Raw genomic sequence first — 22,522 nt, forward strand, 5'->3', positions numbered from 1 at the left:
TTTGCAGGACTTTACAAATGCTGCATGTATTATGGTGGAGGAGGGCAGAGGGAACAGGAGGACACTTGGAATTTGGAAATCAAGACAAAAGATTTTTCATCAGTGTATTGGACTTAGCTACACATGTCGACTCTGCCTTATGCACTCATAAAGCCACCACAAGTTAACTTGGAAAATAAAACTCACATATGATAAAAACAATGGAAGTGATCCCCAGCTTCCAAGTCAACAGATTCATTTCCTGATCCATCCCCTCACAATGTATCTTAGGAGACCCAGAGAGATGCCAGCTCCCATCTGCTTTAATTATTTGATGATGCATTTCAGAAGGAGATACGAGATTTCTAAGAATTAAAAATATGGTCCAGCCAGAAAGTTTTCAAAATCCAGGCAGTAGGCTCTTTGCCCACAGCTCTCCATCTGCCCCAGGAATGGTGTCCATTTGCACCACACTGATGTGGCTGCTGGGTTTTACTTGGCACTGAACACACAAAGCAAACGGCACAGACTGGGCCCCTCTGAGAGCTGTGGTTGTGTGCAAAGAATAGAGAGCCGTTCTCAACCTCAGCCACTGCCAGGTGGAAGGCTGTCTTTGCTCTTGGGGTTTCTCTTTCACCTACTTGGCGAGGATTCTAGAGCAGCTAGCTTAGTAGTATTCAACTCTGATTGCAAATTAGAATCACCTGTCGAGCTTTGGCAACAAACAACCACTAGGGCTACGCCCCAGATTGAGGGGATGTAGTCCAGGCATCAGCACCTTTTCAAAGCTTTTCACAGGATACTAAAGGAAGAACAAGATTGAGTCCTTCTTGGATCCCTGGGAAATTCTGTCTGTCTTCCTTTCTGTTTCTGTTTGACCCTCCCCTCCTCACCCCTCTCTCCCTTCCCCTCTCTTTCCCCCTCACTATTTTTCTCCTTCTCTCTCCATCCCTTCCTTCTCTCCAATAAAAATTTTTGTGACAATGACTTATTTCTTTAAGAACACACTCACTTTCCTTCTAAATAATGAAAAGATTGTATAAATGTACAGCGTTCTGTTTCCAAGTATTTTCTAGGATTGTAGAAGACTTGTTTTCAATGTGTGTGTTTATAAATGATATATAGCACTATTTGACTTTACCTATGGGCCAGCCTGGCTCTGGTCCATGGTGGAAGGAGAAGATTAGGAAACAAGTAATGAAGCTGAAGAAACTTGGGGGAATGATTTTCTGTTTCTCCATTATTCTCATTGGCACCTGTTCCTACACATAGGGCCATTTAGGACACCAAGGACTCAATTCATTCATTAAATAAATATAAATAGATAGATACATGGGTAGATATTTTCAGTCTTAACAATACGTGAGGCTTTGCGCTAAGTGCTATGCACTGATGAAAAAGAAAATACTTCTGCTTTTAAGTGAATAAAACGTAAAGATTTCATTATAACACAAAGTTTTACATTTTAAATGGAAATATCTGATACATAAAAATTGAGTAGGAATTAACAAGGCAAAAGAGAGAAAAGGACATTCTAGGAGAAGGGAAAACAAGCGAAGGCTCAGAGGTGAGAAATGGGACAAGCCCTTCAGGATGTGTAGGTCGCTCAGTGGGGCTTGTGTTTCCTTGGAGGTTGAGCACTGGCTGTTGACGTAATATTATTAGGTGTCCTTGCCACCCGTGAGAGCATCCGAAGCTTTGCTTCCTGCTTTAGAGCCTCGCTTTGGCTGGCCTTTCCATCAAAGTCTAACTGCATCACAATTTTTTTAATGTTTATTCTGTGTTTGTTTTTCTCTGTCTCCCCTATAGGTTGACGGAAGCGGGGGTTAGAGGAGGATGGAGACTGATTAATTGAATTCCCATCTGATTCACAGGCTGTACAACACATACACACACACCCTTATTAGAGAACCTTCTTTTCCATCTCAGGATAAAGGCCTTCAATCTTGAATTATAAGGTCCCCAAACCTTTCTGGAGTTGGGCCTTGGCATTTGAGTTTTTAAAAAGATCTCCCAAGTAATCCCGTGGTAGCAGTCTCCTAGTCCCTAGTGCTCATCTAAAATTCAGAGGATGTTAGTCAACATTTGCATAGCAGTAACAAAATGCCAAGCACTGCTAAACTACTTCACTTGTAGTAAGTCATTTAACTTTTACTATAACCCTACCAAATGAGCTTATGCATTCCCATTATAGAAATAAGGAAACTGAGACAGAGTTCGGGTGACTTGCCCAAGTACACAGATAGTTGGTGGCAGAGTTTAAACAAAGCTGCTCTTAATCCACACCCTAGATCTCCATAAATAGCCAAGACCATTAGCCACACAGTACCTGCTGTGCTCCAGGTACCAGTAGTGTGCGGATGAATGCTTTACATCTGGCTCGTTGAAGGGAGAAAGCATGATTTGTAGCACTTGCCAATTTCTGTGGTCCAGATGTCACTGATCACAGAATTGGAAAGTAATGTGCACAATAGACTGATGAGCCAGCTTCAGTTCACCACCAGGCACAGCCATCACTCACTTATGACTCTGCCTGGTGTTGGCCACAACAGCAAATGTCATCATGAAAGTTCAGGCCAGTGGCTACAGAAATGTCCAGAGGCTTTGGAAATCCAAAGACATGCTCGGAGTTGGAATAATGAGAAGGCCCAGGAATAATATGTTGGGACCTGGACAGCATGTCAGATCAGGCAGCCACCTTGGGCACGAGGTCAAGGGTGGGAGCTCGGAGGCCTTTCTACCCCCAAATATCTTTCTCAGTGATCTCTTCACAAGTACTGTCCTTTGCCTCAACTACCTCTGCCCTTTTCTCTCCCCCAACCCCAGGTCAAGTACAAGTCTTCAGATTCTTAGAATTTTCTCCTCTGCCATTCACTATTGACCAGTTGCCCTACACATGTTCTCATCCTTGCTCCAGGGCTAACTAGAAGATCTGTGAGGAGCTCCATGGCATATCGCAGCTGTGCTGGGCTTAGGGACTCAGATGAGAAACAAGAGGCACAGTGATTCTTTATGCTGCTGTTTCAGGTACCAGCAGTGCTTCTATGGGGTCAACCTGTCCAGTCTCCGGGGTGCTGCAGTGGATGAATACTTCAGACAGCCAATAGTAGTAAGTGTGTCCGCTTTATAGGCATTCTCCCCATGTGTTTATCTGTTGATTCATTCACTCACTCATTCATGAACCTGGGATATACTATGCTGCCAGACTCTGTGCTAAGCCGTCACAGAAGAGCACTGTGTTTTTTAAGTCTTCCAGCTCTGATCTCCCAGTCAATTTAAAAAATTCTCAGAGAACAATATTGTTGAAAGCAAGGAGATTTGGGGACTGCCTTTCAATTAATAAGTTCTAATTCTCGAACTGCTGAAACCCACCCCATGCACATACTCAGCCCTCATGTTTGTTCGATAATTCACATCCTCACATTGATTCTAGTGGCCCAAGGCATATTGAAAAGGAAGCATTATAAATAGCTTAGAACAGGAGCTTCACTGTTCTAAACAGATTTGGGTTTCAACTGTGGCCCCATCTAGCTGTGTTACATTGGACAACTTTAAGTTTGCATTATCTGAAACTCTTACGGCTGTAGGTAGAAGGAAACCTAACCCAAACTGGCTTAAGCTAAAATGGAATTACTGACCCCCCAAAATTGCAAAGGCTGGAGATAGAGCTTGCTCTGTTGCAAGAATTCAGACAGTGCCACCAGAATCTGATTTTTATATCCTCATCATTTATCTCCATTTCCTCTGATGTAATTCTGTTCCTAGACAGGACCTCCCCTCATGGTAGCAAGATGGCTGTGGAAGCTCCAGGCTCAGATTCTTACAACTCTAAGTCTCACAAGAAAGCCTGCCTTTTCCTAATGACTTGGGCATAAGCCCAAAATTAACTAGTTTAGGTAAAGCCTTTCATCCTACCTTGGGTCATGTGCCCATCTGTGAACCAATCACCTTCAGGGGAAAAGTAATGTTCTGATTGGCCAAATTGGAGTCACATGCCATACCTGGAGCTGAGGGTGAACTTAGTTCCTGTGGAACTTTTCGGAATGAGGAGAAGAGGTAAATTCTGGATGATCGAAAAATATCAAATGCCTGCTCTAGGGAAATTATGAAGATTAAGTGATATAACCCAATAAAGCACAAAATACTTGGCTTTTTAGTAAGCACTAAATAACTGTTAGCCTTTATTATTAATATTATTCTCATTAAGATTATGCCTTCTAAATTATATCTCCTATTGACTTAAAATTTTAGGAGGAAAGCTAGACTTCAATCTTGCTCAAATTTAGTTTATTCTGACAGAAAGATAACATCTTTGCATTTTTTTCCCAAGGACACATTTGACATTAGAATTTTGATGGCTCGATCAGTCAAGTACACAGTAAACTTTATGGATGCAGAAGAGGCAGATCTCCACAGGTTTGTACCAATCCATGTTGCTCTGGATTTTAGAATCTTCTGTCCACCTCTTCCATCCCCAAAACTTCATTGCCGAGTTTTGCTGCTCGTACAGGAAAGAGATTTTAGGTATGAGTCACACATAGGCATGGTACAACAGTGCTGGTTTCATTTATTGTAAAATAAGAATAATGATGCCTCCTTCATAGGTTGCTTTAGAAATTGAATGAGAAAAATTAAATAGTAATAGCTTGTGCTTATGTAGCCAGACACTATTCTGAGCCCTTTACACACAATGACTCACTTAATCCTCACAACAACCCTATGCAAATGGTACTATTGTTATCCCCATTTTACCAATGACAAATATGAGGCAGAGTGGAGCAATAAATTGCATAAGGTCACAGAATCAATAAATGTCTTAGAGCTAGGATTTGAATCGTTCAGAAGGCTCCAGAGTCTGGGCTTTTTAACCATTCACCCAGGCCAGTGCCCATAATAATGACGAGAAGAGCTACTACTTATGGAGTCTTACTTTATACTAGGTACTGTGCTAAGTAGTTTACAGGCACTGGCTCATTTTCAAAGAGGGCACTCGATAAATGTTAGTTTTTGCCCTCCTTCCCTCCACCTGAAGAGACTCTGCAATGAAGACTCATTTTTCAGATGGTGATGTGAATCTTCTTTGGATGACCTTTAACTAGTATTTTGCCCTTTTCTCCCTGAGAAGACCAATATATTTTTTTTCTGGGTAAGAAATTTAAGACCCAGCCAGATTATAATTTGCTTGGACTACAGAGGAAACAAGGATCACACTTTAGACGATGCAGCTGAATAAATCAAACCATCATCTATCTTGATATTACAATGGACGGAGGGTGCTGTGTAAGTCAGGGTAGGCTAGAACATCATGCAATAACAAGAAAATTCGGTAGCTTATGATAATTCAGGTGTCTTTCTCCCCTAAACTATGTATCCACTGTTCACCAGCTTTAGCTCTGCACAGCATCACCCACCCCAGCAGTCAGGCTGGTGTGGCAGCCTCTGTCTGGAATGATGCTGATTACTGAGGAAAAGAAGGAGCATGGCAAACTGAGTACTAGCAAAAAAAGCTTGTGCCTGGGAATGACACAGTTCACTTCTGCTCACATTTAATTGGTCAAAGTAAATCACGTGGCAGCACCCGAGCTCAAGTGAGTAGATAAATGCAATCCTACTGTTCAGAGCAAGAGAGCTGGCGTTTGGAAGCAACTCTAATAACTACCATGGGTTCAGATGAAATTAACCTTTAATTGGCTTCATTTGCTGCTCTGGGCTACCTCCTGGGTCCCAGGGAATTTTTTGAAAATCCAGTCTATGTTGGTTTTCCAGGGATATCATCTATTCATTTGTGCATTGATTCGACAACTGTCTATTGAGATCCTATGGTGCATGCACAGATACAAAAAAGTAATTTTTTAAAGTCTACTTTCAAGGAGCTCATAGTTTAGGGGAATGCCAAAAATGGGAAGAAATAATTACAACGCAATAACAACAAATTAAATATGACAAGTACAACTCTAGAAATGCTCTGACTGCTGAAGGGTGGAAGAATTTAGGCCTTTGGGGGCACCACAAATGCAAATAATATGCAACCTACTTCACAGATCTCTAGAGCACTCCCTAAAATAAGTCTCCTTGGAGTGATACAGTCCCAGCGATGGACTCATAATACTATCTTTTAATTGTGAAACACTTTAAACTTTGCAATACACTCTCATATACATTTTTTTTTTCTCATTTGTCATTAACAAGAATCTTGCAAGGGAAGTAGGAGAGAGATTTTGTCACCCTTCAACAAATGAAAAAACTTAGGTTAAAGAATTTAAGTGACTTTCCTAGGTTCCACGTTTAAAGCAGGTCCAAGTATCTAGATTTTGTTATATCTTTTGCAGTATTCTTTCTATTCACACTTATTCTGCATTTGGCATAAACCATGGCCACTTCTGCATGAGTCTTACTGGAGCCTGGTGGGAAGTTAAATTGCCTCCCTGAAAAGTAAATGAACTGTGACAGTGGCCTCTGAGCTTGATGTTCCCCCTTGTGATCCACTTCATTTTTTAGAGGCCTGAACAGCCTTACCATTTGAACAGCTGCATAGGGGATCTGCCACAGCCCATGTTTTGGCTCCTTGAAGGATGATTGTCGCCTGTGTCCTGGATTGTCTTTCTCTTCAGTAGTCAAACCCAGCTCCAGATGCTACACTCACCCAGTGGCATTCTGGGTCATTGCAGCACAGTGGTGTGGTTCTTGCAGAATTTTGTCAAGAAGCAACATTCTCAAATGTGCAGCATTACCGAGATAGTAATCACACTGAGAGAATCTTGCTGCCAAAGCAAAAGTGTTTAAGAGAAAAAGAAAATAGTCTGTGAATGTTCCCATGATCTCACAAGTATATCTAGTATGTCAACAACAAAAAAATAATTTAAAGTTTCCTTCTTTCTTTTTATGTTTCCTTGCAGAGTAGAAATTCCCTTTGTGTTTCAAATGGCACAGTCTGGCCTCATCCACGGCCTGGCATTCTGGTTTGATGTGGCCTTTGTTGGATCTCTGTATGTATCATCCCCCTGCTTCACCTACTCTCTCCCGTACTGTCCTCTACAATTTGTAATCATAACTTTAATGCTTTTAAAAATTAATTTCAGCAACAATAATACTGGTTTCTATGTGTTTCAAAAAAAAAAAAAACAACGAAAATAACTTTAAAATTTTAGGGAGAAGTAAAAATGACCTGGTTTTCCATAGTGTCATATCAGCTCTAGCTAAAATACTGTAAAATCGCTGAAGCCAGTGGGTTGGGACTTGGAGGAGTGAGAGAGGGTCTGAGCTTTATTAACCCTCTTGTTCTTTTCCAGAATAAATGGGAGGCCCCCAAGCCCTGCCTTGGCTCCCATCACACCTGACTGTAGAACCTCTTATGTCTGGGTTAATACCTCAAATCATATTTTCCCCCATTTCAAATCATAGCCTTCTGTTTCACAGTCTAGAATCCTTTTCTAATGAGCAGGCAGGCAGGTGTTACTAATGCTAATTGCAACATTAGATAACTTTTCCATCCATGCACTCCTTTTTCCCTAATGCAAAGGTTTGAAAGTTGCAGGCCTTCAAAAGACGGGAAAGACCACCTACAAGCTGACGGTTCGGCTTTGGTGTTCCTTGTAAGGGCTGCGTTACTTCCATGCCCCCAAATCCTCCTGACTTCCCTGCTCTCTGCCCAGGCTTCCTTGCGTATTCCAACCAGCAAAGAGATGTGATCTGAGTCACATGACCAGGCAAAAGGAAAACTTTCACAGTACACATGCCTCCACTCCTCATAAAAACATCCAGATTCATCTTTGCAGCTGCTGAGAAAAAATTGCCCATGGGTCTGTGATAAATCTCAGGGGGTTTGGAGGGCTCAAGGACGGAGGGGACCCCAGGAAGCCTTGTCTGTCCTGACAATCAGAGAGAAAGAAAATGATATGCAAGTCATTCCTACACCACATAACCATGTTTGTTCAAAGAATCCATACATTTTTTCCTCTGACTTTTCCTCAGTAATATCCCTCATAAATGAATTTGTCCCTGCAAAGGTAAGGGAGATAAGCTTAAAGTGGCCTGCTTCCAGGGGGCAATTTCTTTGAAGTTAAATGCTTTATCTTAAAAAGCTGTAGAAAATTTGCTGTCTACTCCATAATATAGCTGAGTATATTTTGATATAAAAGTGGTTTATATTACTTAGTAGTTAAATTATATATAATTCCCTTCCAAAATCTTTGAATCAAAATGTACCCTCTAGAGATTTACCCCACGGTTAATGTGCACCTATAAGCCCACAGCCACTGCCTAACTCCAGGGCCAGTGACCTCAGTGTTCGAAGCTCAGCAAGATGTTTATCATGTGAAATGAACCTCCATTTAAACACTCGCACACGCACAAACACTCGCAGGAAGGGCAGTAGAGGTCATGTGCTCCAGAGGTTTTTCTTGCTTCCAAAAGCCTCATCAGCTTCCCTGAGCAGGTTGGCATGACCCAACAAGAGGCCGGATTCCATACTTCTCACTCTGCCAGACTTTTCAAACAAATCAGTTCCCAATTTAACTCTTACTTATTGGGCTTCTCACGAACTTTGATTCAGAAATACAAATGGACAGAGTAGCCAAGTCCATGAGTTTGAAGCCTGGCTTTTCACCTGTCCTCTGTGTGACACTGGGCAGGTCCTTTAACTTCTCTGGGCTTAGTCCATAGGATTGTTGTTTAGAGTTAATGGGCTAACATACATAAAGCTCTTGTAGTACCCAGCATATAACAACTGCTCAATAAAACGAGCTATCATTATCTTAAATGAGTTCCATGAGTCAAAAACAATGAAAATTATTTATCAGCCTAAATCCCCAGACCAACCCATTCATACAGGCCTAGAACATAATTGGCTTTCAACTCTTTTCTTGCCCTACAGGGTAACAGTGTGGCTGTCAACAGCCCCAACTGAGCCTTTGACCCACTGGTATCAGGTGCGGTGCCTTCTTCAGACTCCTCTCTTTGCCAAGGAAGGAGAGACCCTCTCAGGGAAAGTGCTGTTTGTAGCCAATAAACGGTAAGCAGGAAAGTACAGACACAATCCCACCTCTGCTTAGTGGGCACTGACTGGTGTGAGCTCGGAAGCTGACCAGACACTGAGACTCTAGCACCAAAAAATGGACAGGAAGCTTTACAAAGCCCTGGCTGAGTTTGCACAGGGGTCCTCAGCTACAAAGCCTGCAGGACAAATGTCACCCTTGCACTGAGTGTAGCAAGGAAGAGGAGCTTTGGGTAACTCAAGGGCAGTGTTCTCCACTTGACCATGGAGGAAGGAAGGAAATTCATCAGCTCATGGGAGTGCTTGCCAAAGGCTTGAATTACTGAGTGCTTTAAATCCCACATCAGCTTCCTGGCCCTATTTACATCTGTCTAGCCACACACCCCCAAATTTAGTAAAATAAAATCGATCTACACTGCAGGGGTAGTGCATGGTGTATAGACTGGCTATTTCCCTCTGGTAATGGATTTCAAGAGGTATCTACAGCAATTACTTTGATTTATCTCATTTTTTAAATGCTCTATTTTCTTTGACCTGGTTGGAGCTTCTCCTGGATGAATTAGAGGAAAGAGTGGCACAGTGGTTCAAGGACTTTCAGAGGTCTTTGAATGAGAATTCAACATTCTTCCCTCCCTACCTTCCACCTTTCTTGGGCCTGTGCTTGAACACTCCAGTGACAGGGAGCTCACCACCTCACAGGGCAACCCTTCAATTTGTAAAGTCTTTATTTCTTTAATTACCAAAACCTAGCATGCTCAAATATAAAATCAAAACTACAAAAGTATCTGGAGTCCAACTACACTCCTACCCTTCACCCTACTCCCCAGATATGATCCCTTGGTTTGTGTCCTTTTGTGTGATATTTTGTGCATGCACCAAAAAAAAAAAAAAAAAAAAAAAAAAAAAACACCCAAAAAACAAAGAAATAAAAACCATTGAGGGTTTGTTGTTGTTTTACAAGATTGCACTAGCAGTCTGCAACTTCAGTTTTCACTTAGTAATAAATCCTGAATCTGTATAGATAAATCTGCTTTGTTCTTTTAATAGATACATAATAGTTGAGAGCATGAATATATCTTAATGTCTTTTAAAATTCTCTGATTGATGATATTTCAGTTACTTCCAATATTTTTTTGCAGTTGTGAAAAAAAATCTGTACTAAATATGCTTGAATATATAGCTTGCACAGTGACATGAATATTTCTAAATGATAAGCCTAGAAATAGAAATGATGGATCAATGAGTATGTACACAGTACAGTTTGATAGATATTGCCTTTCTCAGTGGTTATGCTACCCACACCAGCAATCGATAATTTCTCCACATCTTTCTCTAACCTGGATGTTATCATTCTCTATGGTTTTTTGCCAATCTAATAGATCCAAAAATAATTTTTAAAAGTTGAATCTAATTGTTTTGGTTTGTATTTATTGATAATGTTAGATAATTTTTCATATGATCATTGGCTATTGATGTCTAATACTTTAGACAATGCTAATTATTAAAAAATTATTCTTGCTGTTTATCCTATATCTTACTTTCTATAAATTTTACTCATTGATCTTAGTTACATTTCTGAATTCAAAAGAAATAGGTCTATTCCAACCTCTAAATGGCAGTTGTTCAAATATTCGGAGAGTTCTATGAAATATCTTCAGGCTAACATCCTCGACTCCTCCCTTCTGTAAGAATGATTGTGAAATAGTCAGAAATTCTAAGTCCACCCCTCTGGAAATACGTAGGTAGTCAATGGCCCCTGCGAAATGTTTCTCAGAACAGCGTATGTGTACAGATAAGTGCTGGGTATAAAGTGACAGTGACTACTGCTGTTTTGAGTATATACTTATAATAATGTAATTAAAGTTTAAATTAAGTTTGGGGGGGCCATTTTACTTGAGTGTTTAGTCAATTAAAACCAAAAAAAGTGCATTTTTATATGATCTGGTTTAAGTCAGATTAGTGTACAGCTGATTTTTGTCAACTTTGGTTTCAAATTTTTGCATTTATTCCACTCATGCATTCATCATGCTATTTTTAGATCCTTACTAGAGCAAATGGATTATTTTATTTATTTTTAAAATTCTTTTGTATAGCATATTAGTGAGTCCTACTATTTTGTATCATTTGAAAATTTAAAAAGAAAATTTTTATTTAAAAATTATGAAGCAGAAAGAGGCCAGGGATGAACTCTTCCATCAAAATTTGCATAGCTTAATCTACACCCTTTGTGTTTGGTCATGGAATTAGCTCAAAATCCACCCACCTGAACTCATATGCAGCCCACATTCCTTCATCAAGCCAGAAGGAAATATGATACAACCCTTCTTGAATGAGTTCCCCAGATAAGCTTCATCTCTGGTTTTATCATCATAGCCCAGTCCAGTAACCCTACCAAAAAGGGAAATGAAGCTAATTGAACCTAGCTCTTATTAGTTTTTAGTGACAGCATAGTAGATTTCTAGTTATCAGAAGTTACTATCTCCTTAAAGGGTTAATTAATTTTTTAATAGATAATATAGTCACACCATTCAAAATAAAAATGTATAAAAAGGTTTACAATGAATAGTCTTCCTCCCAGTGCAAGACTGCATTCATGCCCCTCCTTCTCCTCCATCATATAACCGGTTGCTGTTTCTTACATATCCTCTTGGAGTGTCCTTCTGGATACAGTGTATTGGTAGAAAGAGGAATAGATGTATGTGTGTATACACATACACACACAATTTTCCCCTGCTTTTATATTTAAATGGTAACATTCTATATTTGTTTTCTATATCCTAATTTTCTCACCAAACAGTACATCTCAAAGATATTTTCATATCAGCACATTGAGCTCTTTCTCTTTCTTTTCCTTGAGTTATTGTAGTTCTGTATTATGGTCTTCCTTCATAAAAGTGATTGCTTCCTTCATAGAGGTGAAAGCTTCAATGTGGTTTTAAAAAATGTATTAGAAAATATTTGCTCACATTTTGTATCTCTGCCATGGCATCATTTATCTAATGCGTGTTTTACATTTGTTAGTAAATTTTACTATTTTTTAACTTTTTTTCGAATAATATCTTTTTATTAATGTTTTGGTTGTTCATCATCCGATTAAAGGGATGCTTCTGGACAGCAGTTTGCAAGAAGCTTCTGTGGTGGTGAGAGATGTGATCGTCTTCATGCTGTTTCTCAACTCACACTCTCTCCTTCTGTGCTGTCACCGAGTCATACTGCTTCCTACAAATATGGCTCCTCTGTGAGTCTTTAGGTAGTTCCACATGTTCCAGTTCCAAGAACATTTCTGCCTCAAGAGCCTTATTCACCCCAATTCCTACACAAGATGTTACAAACTAGAAATATGCTTTTGCATTTCAGAAAATGCTCTTTGCTTTGAAGTAGTTCATTTCTACAAGCATTTTCTGAGATGTGCTGCCCTTGGGCTCTCCTGCCTCCTTTGGTACTTTTGTACTGTTTACAACCCTTGCTACAGCCCTCCAGGCCGCTATTATTGCAGCATTGTTGTATTGCTGTTATTTGCCTACTTGTGAGCTTCCCAAAAGAGAGTCTGAGTCTTATTCTGTAGTGTATCCCTCCTTAATATAGTTCATAGACTCCACAATGTTGTGGAATGACTACCTGAATGAAGGAGTCATAAGCTGGTTACCCCTCTCTTATTAAGAATTTAGCCTGGCACAAATGAAAAAAGATGCTAAAATGTCATGGGCATATGGTACTTTTCAGGAGGAAGTGATGGAGGGAGGAATAAAGTTCTTTACCTCACTTGTGTAGTAAATGGGGCCAGGTTTTGGAGTCTGATGTATCCTGGTTCTGTGTAGTCTCTTCTACGTACTGGTTAGTACTTGAGTGATCTTGGTCAAGTTAAAACCTCTCTGTAGCACCCCAGTTTCCTGACTTCATCATCTACATAGTAGAATTTATAATAATTGTCTCACTAGGCTTTTGTAAATATTAAAGGAGAGAAAATAGTATAGTAATTAACACATAGTAGGTCCACAATAAATTTTAGTTCCATTTCTCTTATTCTCTTTCTTACTCTCATAGTATCTCATAGGATTTTTTGTTTTAAAATTATTGTTTTCCTTGGTATTTTCTACAAACCCCTCAGCACTTCTTGAATGTCGATGTTTTCCCACTATGTTTTCAGCAAGATGCTACCTCTTTGTTCTGTCTGGATAAGATCTCCTCCTCCCTTACTGTCCAATAATCTTTTAAACTCTGACCTCTTGGGAGAACTCGCTATGCAACCACACAGGTGTGACAATGGCTGCCCTTTTCTTCTCCGCCAGGACCATTTACGATTGTACTGTTAGCATTTTATTTTTGACAGCCTCCCATCATTCTTTACCTGTCATTCATTTTATTGCTTTGGACAATAAAATAGAACTTATCTTTTTTGTGAACTTTATGAAATTTATATCCCTAAAGTTCACAGAAGTGGTCTCTAAACTTTCTTGATCATGTGCGCCTATGATAAAAACACTTTATATATGTTCTTCTCAAGTATACTAATATTTCTCTTTTAATTATGTGTATGTACTACAGTAATAATAATAGAAAGCATAAAACTAAGCTCTCTCTATAGGTATAGATATATATGTATATACATTATATATTATATATTATACATACACACATACACACATGCATAGACATGTCTCTGTATATACACATATAGAAACTCATATAATGTGTATATTATGAAACATACAAAAATAGAAATAAAAAAGATGAATAGAAAAAATAAATATAGGCTGATTGTTGGATCTAGCTCAGCCACTTATCCTGTGCCAAAATGTTTTAAAACATAAATTGTAATTTTTGGATCTCTTTGAAGGACTGCTATACCCAGGTTTGCCAGGGGATTTGGTTTGTAAAGAGTTTGATAAGATTTAGGGTTTATGGAACTAGAAAAAATGCTGATCAAAGAATTAAAGCTTTTGAAACCTTCAGGTGCCGCTCCTATGATAATCATTAAAGTGCTCCACCTTGGACTTCACCGAAGATGAAACCTCTCACTAGCTATATATTTGGAATCAGAAGGAATTATTGTGTACTCTTAGGCACAGCGAAGTAATAGTATGTACTGGCGCAGCTTTAAGTGACATTTCTTTGTTCTACAATACTACCAAGATTCTTCTAGCTCTGGCTCATGTTCCCATCACATGGTTGTTACTTACTTTGTAATGTTGTACCACATTATTCAAGATACAATCAGAATCTTACCTTTGTAAAATCCGAGAAGCTAGATGAACATATTGGATATCTTCATTCTTAACTGGTGATTAGAATCCCGTATCTAATGAATTCACTAGTGTTCAACATGTATTTGGTAAACAACTGTATTAGTTTCCTAGGGCTTTTGTAACAAATTACCACAAAACGGGTGGCTTAAAACAACAGAAATTAATCCTCACGGTTCTGGAGCCCAGAAGTCTAAAATCAAATTGTCAACAGGGCCACGTTCCTTTTGAAGGATCCAGGGAAGAAGCTTCCTGTGTCTTTCAGCCTCCGATGGTGCCTGGCAACCCTTGGTGTTCCCTGCAGCTCCATCCCTCTAGTCTCTGCCTCTGTCTTCACTTGGCCTTCTTCCCTACGTATGTCTCTATGTGTCTTCTCCTCTTTTTGTAGGAACACTGGTCATTGGATTTGGGGCCCACCCTAATCTTATAAGACCTCATTTAAACTTCATTACATTGCAAAAACCCTATTTCCAAATAAGACCCCCTTCACAGGTGGTAGGGTTTAGAACTTGAACATATATTTTTGGAAGGATACAATTCAATCCATTATAGCAACTAACTGAAAAAAATTTTTAAAAACTTTCGCGCCCTAGTATAATGTCTCACATCCTCTCTGGTGCATAGTCAACCCCTTTGAAGAATTCTGGTCTACAGTCTGTGCCTGCTGAAGTTTTCATTCTTTCCTTTATTTATCAGTAAATCTACAGGTGATTTGGGCCATTTTTTCCCATGTTTTTCGTATGTTTTTCCCATGATTCCTGCCACTTCCATTTCCCCACCTCTTTCTTCTTTGATGGTCAGCCCTAAACATATCTTGCTATTGTACCTTCTGTTTTCTCTAATATTCTTTTGAATATTACAAAAGAAATATTGGTATTCAAAGCGACAATTTTGTATTCAAACATTGAACTAAGGTACTTCTCCATTTATGTCACTTGCTCCTCATCCATAAGATTTAAAATGATTAAGTCTGGCATAATACACATTGCTCAATAACTGGTTCAAAAGAATTAATAATTATTTAGGGTCATATATTTGTAGTCTTGGAAGATTATCCATTATTGATTATTTCATTATTGCACATAACTTTTGGGGTTTGCCGTGGACCTTCTGGGTATCTGGGCACTAGCATGACAGTGTTCCTGAGTGGTTTCTTTTCCTAAACTTTTAGATGAGGGCACATTCTCCCTTGGTTAGTGAATCACTCACTATCAAATCAATAATCCTAGGCAATCCTTTCATTATTAAGATTGTTTTGGTACGTTCATGGTGACCTATAAAGTATCTCTGTTGCTTAAAGCCATTTCATTGATGTTGGTAAAGCTTTCCTTGGTCAAAAAAAAATCACTTTGACCAACCAAGAGTGCCATTACCTTTATAATTTTTAGATGAAGAAATTATAGTTATCAAATTCTTCTAACAAATAAACAAGGCATTTCATTGCCTCATGCTAATATTAATAGCCTCCAAATAAACTCTCTTTGAAATATATAACAAATATGTACTCTTAAAACCTTCATGAGGTAGGTATGTGTCGAATATGCCCTAAACGTATGTGAATTAGCTAACCAGCCTTGTGAGATATGTTTTTGCTTTTGTTCTTTTTCCATACAGTCAGAGCTATGACATTCAGATCACAGCACTGGTAAACCAGACAGGCTTCAGATCTGGGAATATCCTCGATTTAAAGAATCCTTTCTTTAGGTAAGAAATGTTCTCATTCATTTCACACCTGTGTACATAAAATCTCAATTCACTGTATGATCAGGTAAAGAAGTTCAGAATAATTTCATCTTTCCTAAGAGTAGAAAAGACATCAACTCTTCTGCTCCAGAGAGACTTGGATCATGATATGAAGTTGAATATTTTTTGTTGTATTAAACAAAATTCAATATATAACAATCTGGTCGTGAAGCAAAGAGCCCTGGAGAGTCTACAAAGTGAATTCTGGTTCAACTGAGCTTTAATGAGCTGTGCGTCCTTAGGCAAAGTCACTTTTCTTCCGGCATTTGGTTTTCTCATCTACAAAATGTGGAGTTTAAGGATGACTTCCTTTAACCTTCATTCACTAAAGGATGATTTTATATAGCAGTTATTCCAGTATGTACATCTAAAACATGAGTCCATTTAAAGTATATTTTTGAGACATTTTTGAGATCACATAAGTCAGGACATACCTCTCTTTAGAAGCTATGTAGATTTTGTCTTGCCACTAATAACTTGCCACAATGAGATGAATACCACAAATGTTTCTGGAAAAACTCTCCACCTTTACACCTATTCAGTATAAGCTAATTAAAAATCCACACATGAACTCAACCACACAAATAAAACCACTGGACACTGTCACTCTTCACTTCCTTAATAAAAAGAGACTGTTCCCTCATATTGTGATGTCTTCCACCAGGCTTTTACTCAAAGTATTATGTCTCTGTAGCGCTGAAAAGCTTGAAAAGAAGAGGAAACTCAGGAAACCAAACCAAGAATTCTTTGGCAAAGATGGGAAAATGAAATTTTGACCTTAAAGTGGCGGGGATGGGAGCAGACAAAGCTGCAATTGTATATGTTGTGGACCAATTGTCACATATGATATGAATCTTCAAAATCTATTGCTAGTTAAGTATGTAGGTTTCATCTTTAATTCTGGGGAACGGAGGAGTCCTCACTCCCATCCCTTTTTTACACAATCCTGCCATATAAAGCAAAAGACACAAGTCTTTTGTGTCTTTTTGGAGAGAACAGCAGAATGACTACTCAGTACTGTTTAACCTGCCTAGCCTTCAGTTTTCTCATCTGTAAAATGGAATAACACCAACCGCACTGGGAGATTGCAAGGATTTTCATACTGTGTCCCAGTAGTTAACAGTTCACATAATTAGTGCTCAATAAATCTAGTTTCCTTTCTTCCTCTCTTTTCTTCCTGTCTCTGATCTCTAACTCTCTCAATAATGTAAATAAATAATGATTTATAGTTCATTCCAAACAGAATCATTTAGATTTTGGGAACAGAAGTGAATTTTTGGAGGGCTTTAGAAAACTCACCTTTTGAATGCAAGAACCATGTACACTAGTAACACTGGAGTCCCATTTCCATGTCATCTTATAAAAAACAAGGTTTTTACCAAAAATCACCTAGAGAGGGCCTTGGTCTTGGCCTTGGTCTTGGCCTTGGCCTTGGCCAGCCTTGCTTTGTATAAAGGCAGAATCACAAAGGCCATAAGGGCAAAGTAAGAGCTTGTCAAAGGTCTAGTAATACCCAAGAGGGCCATGGCCCTGTCAAAACAGATGGACTGTTGAGAGAAAGGGAGATGCCTTTTCTCTTTTTCTCTCAGCAGCAAGTCTGACTGACATATTTAATTAAGCAGATGAGGGTACTTAAAAATGTGACTTCCCTGAAAAAGATTAACAGTAGTATCTACTTGATTTCAAGACTTACTTTAAAGCTATAGTAATCCAGGAAGTGTGGTACTAATGAAAGGATGACATGTAGATGAATGGAATAGAGGTCGCAACAGACCAAACATATATGTCAATTGATTTTCAACAAAACTGAAAAAGCAATTCAATAGAGAAGTGATAGTCTTTCAAAATTGGTGTTGAAATGATTGGATATCAGTATGCAGTGAACTTTCATCCATATTTCACCCCATCTAAAAAATTAGCTAGAAAGAGATTGTAGATTGAGATGTAAAACCTAAAAATATAAAACTTTTAGGAAGAGAATGTAGAAAAAAATCTTTGTGAACTTAGGTTAGACAAATATTTCTTAAATATGACACCACAAACACGATTCATGAAGAGAGACAAATGATAAATTGTATTTTTATTAAAAATTAAAAACATGATTTTTGAAAGACACATCAGGAGAATGAAAAGCTAAGTCAAAAATTGGGTGAGAATATTTGGAAATCACATTTGGAAATCTGGAAAAAAACCCAACTAGTATCCAGAATATAAAAAGGATTATTGATATATTTTCAACAAAGCCTAATAATACAAAAACAATTTTAAAAAATACAGAAGATTTGACCGCTTTATCAAAAAGATATAATACCAAATAAATACATGAGAAAATAGATGTTCAACATCATTAGTCATTAGGGAAACACAAGTTAAAACCATGATGACATACTACTACATACCCATTAGAACAGCTAAAATAAAAATTCTGACAATTTATGGCAAGTGCTGGTGAAGATGTGGAGCTGCTGGAACTCTTATTCATTGCTGATAGAAATACAAAATAGTACAGCCACTTAGGAAAGCATTTTGACAGTTCCAGCAATCTCGCTCCTAGGTATTTATGCAAGTAAAATAAAAACTATATTTGAATGTTTATTGCAACTTTATTTGTAATTACAAAAAAAATCTAGAAACAACTAGAATGACTTTGAACTGGAGAATGAATAAACAAACGGGTCCATCCATACAATGGAATAATTTTCAGTAATAAAAAGGAAAGAAGTACTGATACAATAGTAATACAGACAAGTCTCAAGTACATTATGCTAAGTGAAAGAAGGCAAGCTCAAAAGGCTACAGTCTATATAATTCCATTTTTTGGACATTCTGGAAAAGGCAGCACTATAGATAAATAAAACAGGTCAGAGCTGGGGTTGGGGGAAGGATTAAGTATAAAGGGGAATAGGAACATTTTTCAGGACAGTGGAACTTTTCTATATCTTGATTGTCATGGTAGCAGTATATGGCTGTATGCATTTGTCAAATATAGCAGACGTATACACTGAAAAGGTGAATTTTACTGCATGTAAAAACTTTTTCAATAACATAAAAACTTACTCATCCAAAAAAGAACCACATAAAGGAATAGCAGAACCAACAGTGTTATACTAGGCAGTGGAGAGGCCAGGGTTAGGACGTGGGTGTTATTTACACTGAGTGGTCTGGACGGCCTCTCCAAAAGGAGGTTAGCTGAGTGGAGACTTAAATGTTGGGAAGGAACCTGCACGGACTGATGTGCAAGCAGAGCCTTCTGGGAAAGAACGGAGAGGGCAAGGTGAGCCTATTGAATAACAAGAAGAGAGAGAAGTCATTGCTTAGCCTTTGCTATAAACCTATAAAAAGAAAAAGTTTTTTCAGTGAACAAAAATCTAGATCATCATTTCAGATCTGAATTTAAGCTGTGCATAATCAAACTTACTAAATATAGTGGATAAATATAGATCTAAGGGGGCCCATAAAAACTCCAGGGAAAGGCGCCAGAGTAGGAAGAAGGAATGGGGAGGGTCTGGAGAGGGAAGGAGAGGATGTGAGAACAAAACTGGCTTGCCTATAGCTTTGGATCTTGGTAGAACTTAATCACTTATGGCATCATAGAATCACCTTCTCTGTTTTAGGTTTGCTTAGAAGATAGTCACAAGCCAATCAATAAGTAAAATGAAGTCCTGAGAAGTCCCTCGACATCCAAGTACATATTTCATGTTCCAAACATGCATTCTAAATTGTATAGGATGTTTAGGTTTATTTAAATTCTTTTTTTCTTCTAACTCTAAAATGTGCTCCTAATTTTGTTGACTATTTCTTGGTGCTACTTACGCTGGCTTTTTACAGCTTTCTGCATGTAGTTGAAGAACATTTTTAAAAATTTTCGGTTTCTCTTATCTCTATTATTATTTTAGTAAAGCCATCAACATTGCTTCAATTTCTGAAGTATTTAAAAAAGCAAGTTAACAGAACCCTACCTCATGTTTATATGTATGCATATGTGTGACATGACATAAGAGCATGTTAGGAGTGATCTTCTATTCAAAATTTTAATCTGACTGTTTTTGCAAATATTTTCAACAAATCAATAGCTAGTTCCTAGCTCAGCAGTGTGTTAAAGAATTTTTGCCATATTCATGTAATGCAATAATACGATGTCAGGAATGTTCTTCATTGGCAATATTTGATGATTTTGTACATAGTTAAAAAAATAAAGATGAAATCTTTGTCAATTCTCTTAGGTTCACAATAAAAATGTACAATGTGAGATACCAATGGGGCTCTCCTTTACTTTACAATATTTGTTATATGTCACATGTCAAACGGTGTTGAAAGATGATCTTTCCAAAGAGCAAGTTTTCCCCTGGCCCCAAAATCCTTATAAAAATGGATGTCACATCAGCATGACAATCTAATGAAGCCCAACAGGCAACCTGCTCACTCTGTCAAGGGGACTGGAATAAACAGCAACTACGTATTCTCATCAGTCAGTCAGTCACCCGCAGCTTTCAGCTTTCCACTCTGGTGCTTTTGCTCATTCTGACCACTCAGTTTGAAATAGTCTTCCCTTTTTATCTATTTCAACAATCTTACTCACATCAGTGCAGGCTTCGTTCCAATACACCCTCACCAGCATGCCTTGATGACCACCTGCCACACTCACCAAAAATACCCTTCCTCACCTTTGGTGTATCTCCTGTCCCTCCCCTTATCTAATCCTTTCTTGCAGCATTTTCTCACTTCATACCCTAAATAAACACGTATCTTTCTCTTCTATTGACTAAATCCATTGTGGGTTGGATCTGAATCCAATTAATTTTTTTAAAAATTTCCCACAGTAGTTAAGAGTACCTAAAACATCAAAGGTACTCAATAAATGTACATTAAATAATTTTTTTTTTTCCTAAAGTTAAGAGTAATTGAAATTATGAGATCAAGCCTGACAATGTTCTAACTGCCTTTCAAGCATGGTAGGTGAAACTGTATAAACTCTGGATTGCAGAAACACAATATAGCTGTCACCACTGTCTACACCCGTACCCAGGGCAGACATTCATAATCAATCCCCGCACTCTTTCCTGCTGAACCCTCACTTGGCCTCAAAGCCCTTCTAAGCCCAATGCTCTAGGAAATCATTACCAGTCTATAGCAGTGTGCACAAAAGCTGAAACCCATGACTTTTAAGGAGTCAAAAAACTGATATTTTTCAATCTTTGAGCAATCCCAAAGATCTGTAATATTTATGAATTTGTAATTTTCCCCATGACTTTATGGTGGTGGATGGATCAGGAAAAGAGCTTGGTCAAGCTCCAGAAGCAATTTTGAGCAATCCCCCCTCCTGGAAGAAAAGAAATAAGGGGGGCCTCCTCAAACAACCCCTCCAAAGCCTCCCCAAAACCAAAAAAGTAAACGCAATTTTAAAACCAAAGCCAAGAAAAAAATCAAAAAGGAAATTTTTTTCATCACATGTCAAACTCCGAGGACAGAGTGAAGGAGTGACAGACCTAGGCCCTTCAGATTGTCCCTTGGGCGTTACTCCTTAGCCTACCACAGTGTGGTGCTGGGTAAAGGAGAGACCTGGATTTTGACCTCTAAATAGGGGAAACCTCAGCCTCTTAACAAAGTCTTTTTAATTTTTTATTGATTAGCCAATTTAAACAAACAAGGAATAAGAACCGATCCTGATCTAACCAGCAAAGAAGAAACAAATGAAGCACAAATCTGATATTCTTATACACTACAGAGTGGGTGTAGGGGAGTGTCTTTTTGCCAATAACTCAGAGGCTGCACCTCTGTGTAATCAATATCTCCTGATATATTCCTTAAAAATTGTTTTTTATCCTCCTAACTTTATTTTTTGAACTTCAACTACATTCTTACTAAATGTTACTAAAAAATGATATAATGTAGGGTAGAGTTTATTTTATTGGAGGAATTTAGTAACTTATTCCAATCCTGTAATCTATAGAATTATTAAGAATCAAAGGAGATTGCTTATTAGGTATAAATCGACTGTGTTTCGTGGGAAAATCACATTACCATGATATTTTTAAAATCGAAAGTGACCTCAATGCAAGTCCGTCAAGAATATCAAGAGTAGATTCTGAACCTAGGGAGACCTTTGAAATCTCAGTCTTTCATGAAACCATCCTTCCGTAATTCAGGTAAGGCCAGCACCCCATAGAGTAGCAGCAAGTTAGTCAGGAGCTGATGTCAGGGGCTGCTCTGAGGTAGCCTCCGTCTCGAGATGTGCAGCCAGGACACCAGAGACTTAGGAGTCGCACTGGATGAGGAACTTCAGGATATACACCACAAAGTCTCTGTAGAAGTTAAAATTTGCCTTTGACTGCCAGCAACAGAAGACCTTGACTGAGAAAGAAATTTTTTATATCAAGTAACAACAAGTCCAGAGGTAGAATGGACTCCAGGACTGATGACCAGTGGCTCAGTGATTTCATCAAAGACAAAAGTTCTTTTCTCCTTTTGCTCTGCCATCCTCCCTTATAACCCAGCCCCCGACATGGGCACAAAGCCAGTATGAAAGTTACAGGCATCTCATCCAGGCACATAGATGTCCAGAGTC

At 38.5% G+C, this 22,522-nt stretch overlaps 1 protein-coding gene across 1 annotated transcript in view; it reads left to right on the plus strand.

The window, feature by feature from the left end:
- LOC105303195 (histone-arginine methyltransferase CARM1-like) overlaps positions 1–15,922 on the plus strand; it is a 150,213-nt gene extending 134,291 nt beyond the window's left edge. Inside the window, exons 8-12 of the mRNA XM_011376678.1 lie at positions 3,007–3,088; positions 4,310–4,395; positions 6,876–6,965; positions 8,852–8,989; positions 15,829–15,922. Coding sequence (XP_011374980.1) covers positions 3,007–3,088; positions 4,310–4,395; positions 6,876–6,965; positions 8,852–8,989; positions 15,829–15,922 — 490 coding nt within the window. The remainder of the gene's footprint in view (positions 1–3,006; positions 3,089–4,309; positions 4,396–6,875; positions 6,966–8,851; positions 8,990–15,828) is intronic.
- Positions 15,923–22,522: the final 6,600 nt, after the last annotated feature.

Source organism: Pteropus vampyrus, unplaced genomic scaffold (assembly GCF_000151845.1).
Source record: "Pteropus vampyrus isolate Shadow unplaced genomic scaffold, Pvam_2.0 Scaffold301, whole genome shotgun sequence".
Classification (NCBI taxonomy): domain Eukaryota; kingdom Metazoa; phylum Chordata; class Mammalia; order Chiroptera; family Pteropodidae; genus Pteropus; species Pteropus vampyrus.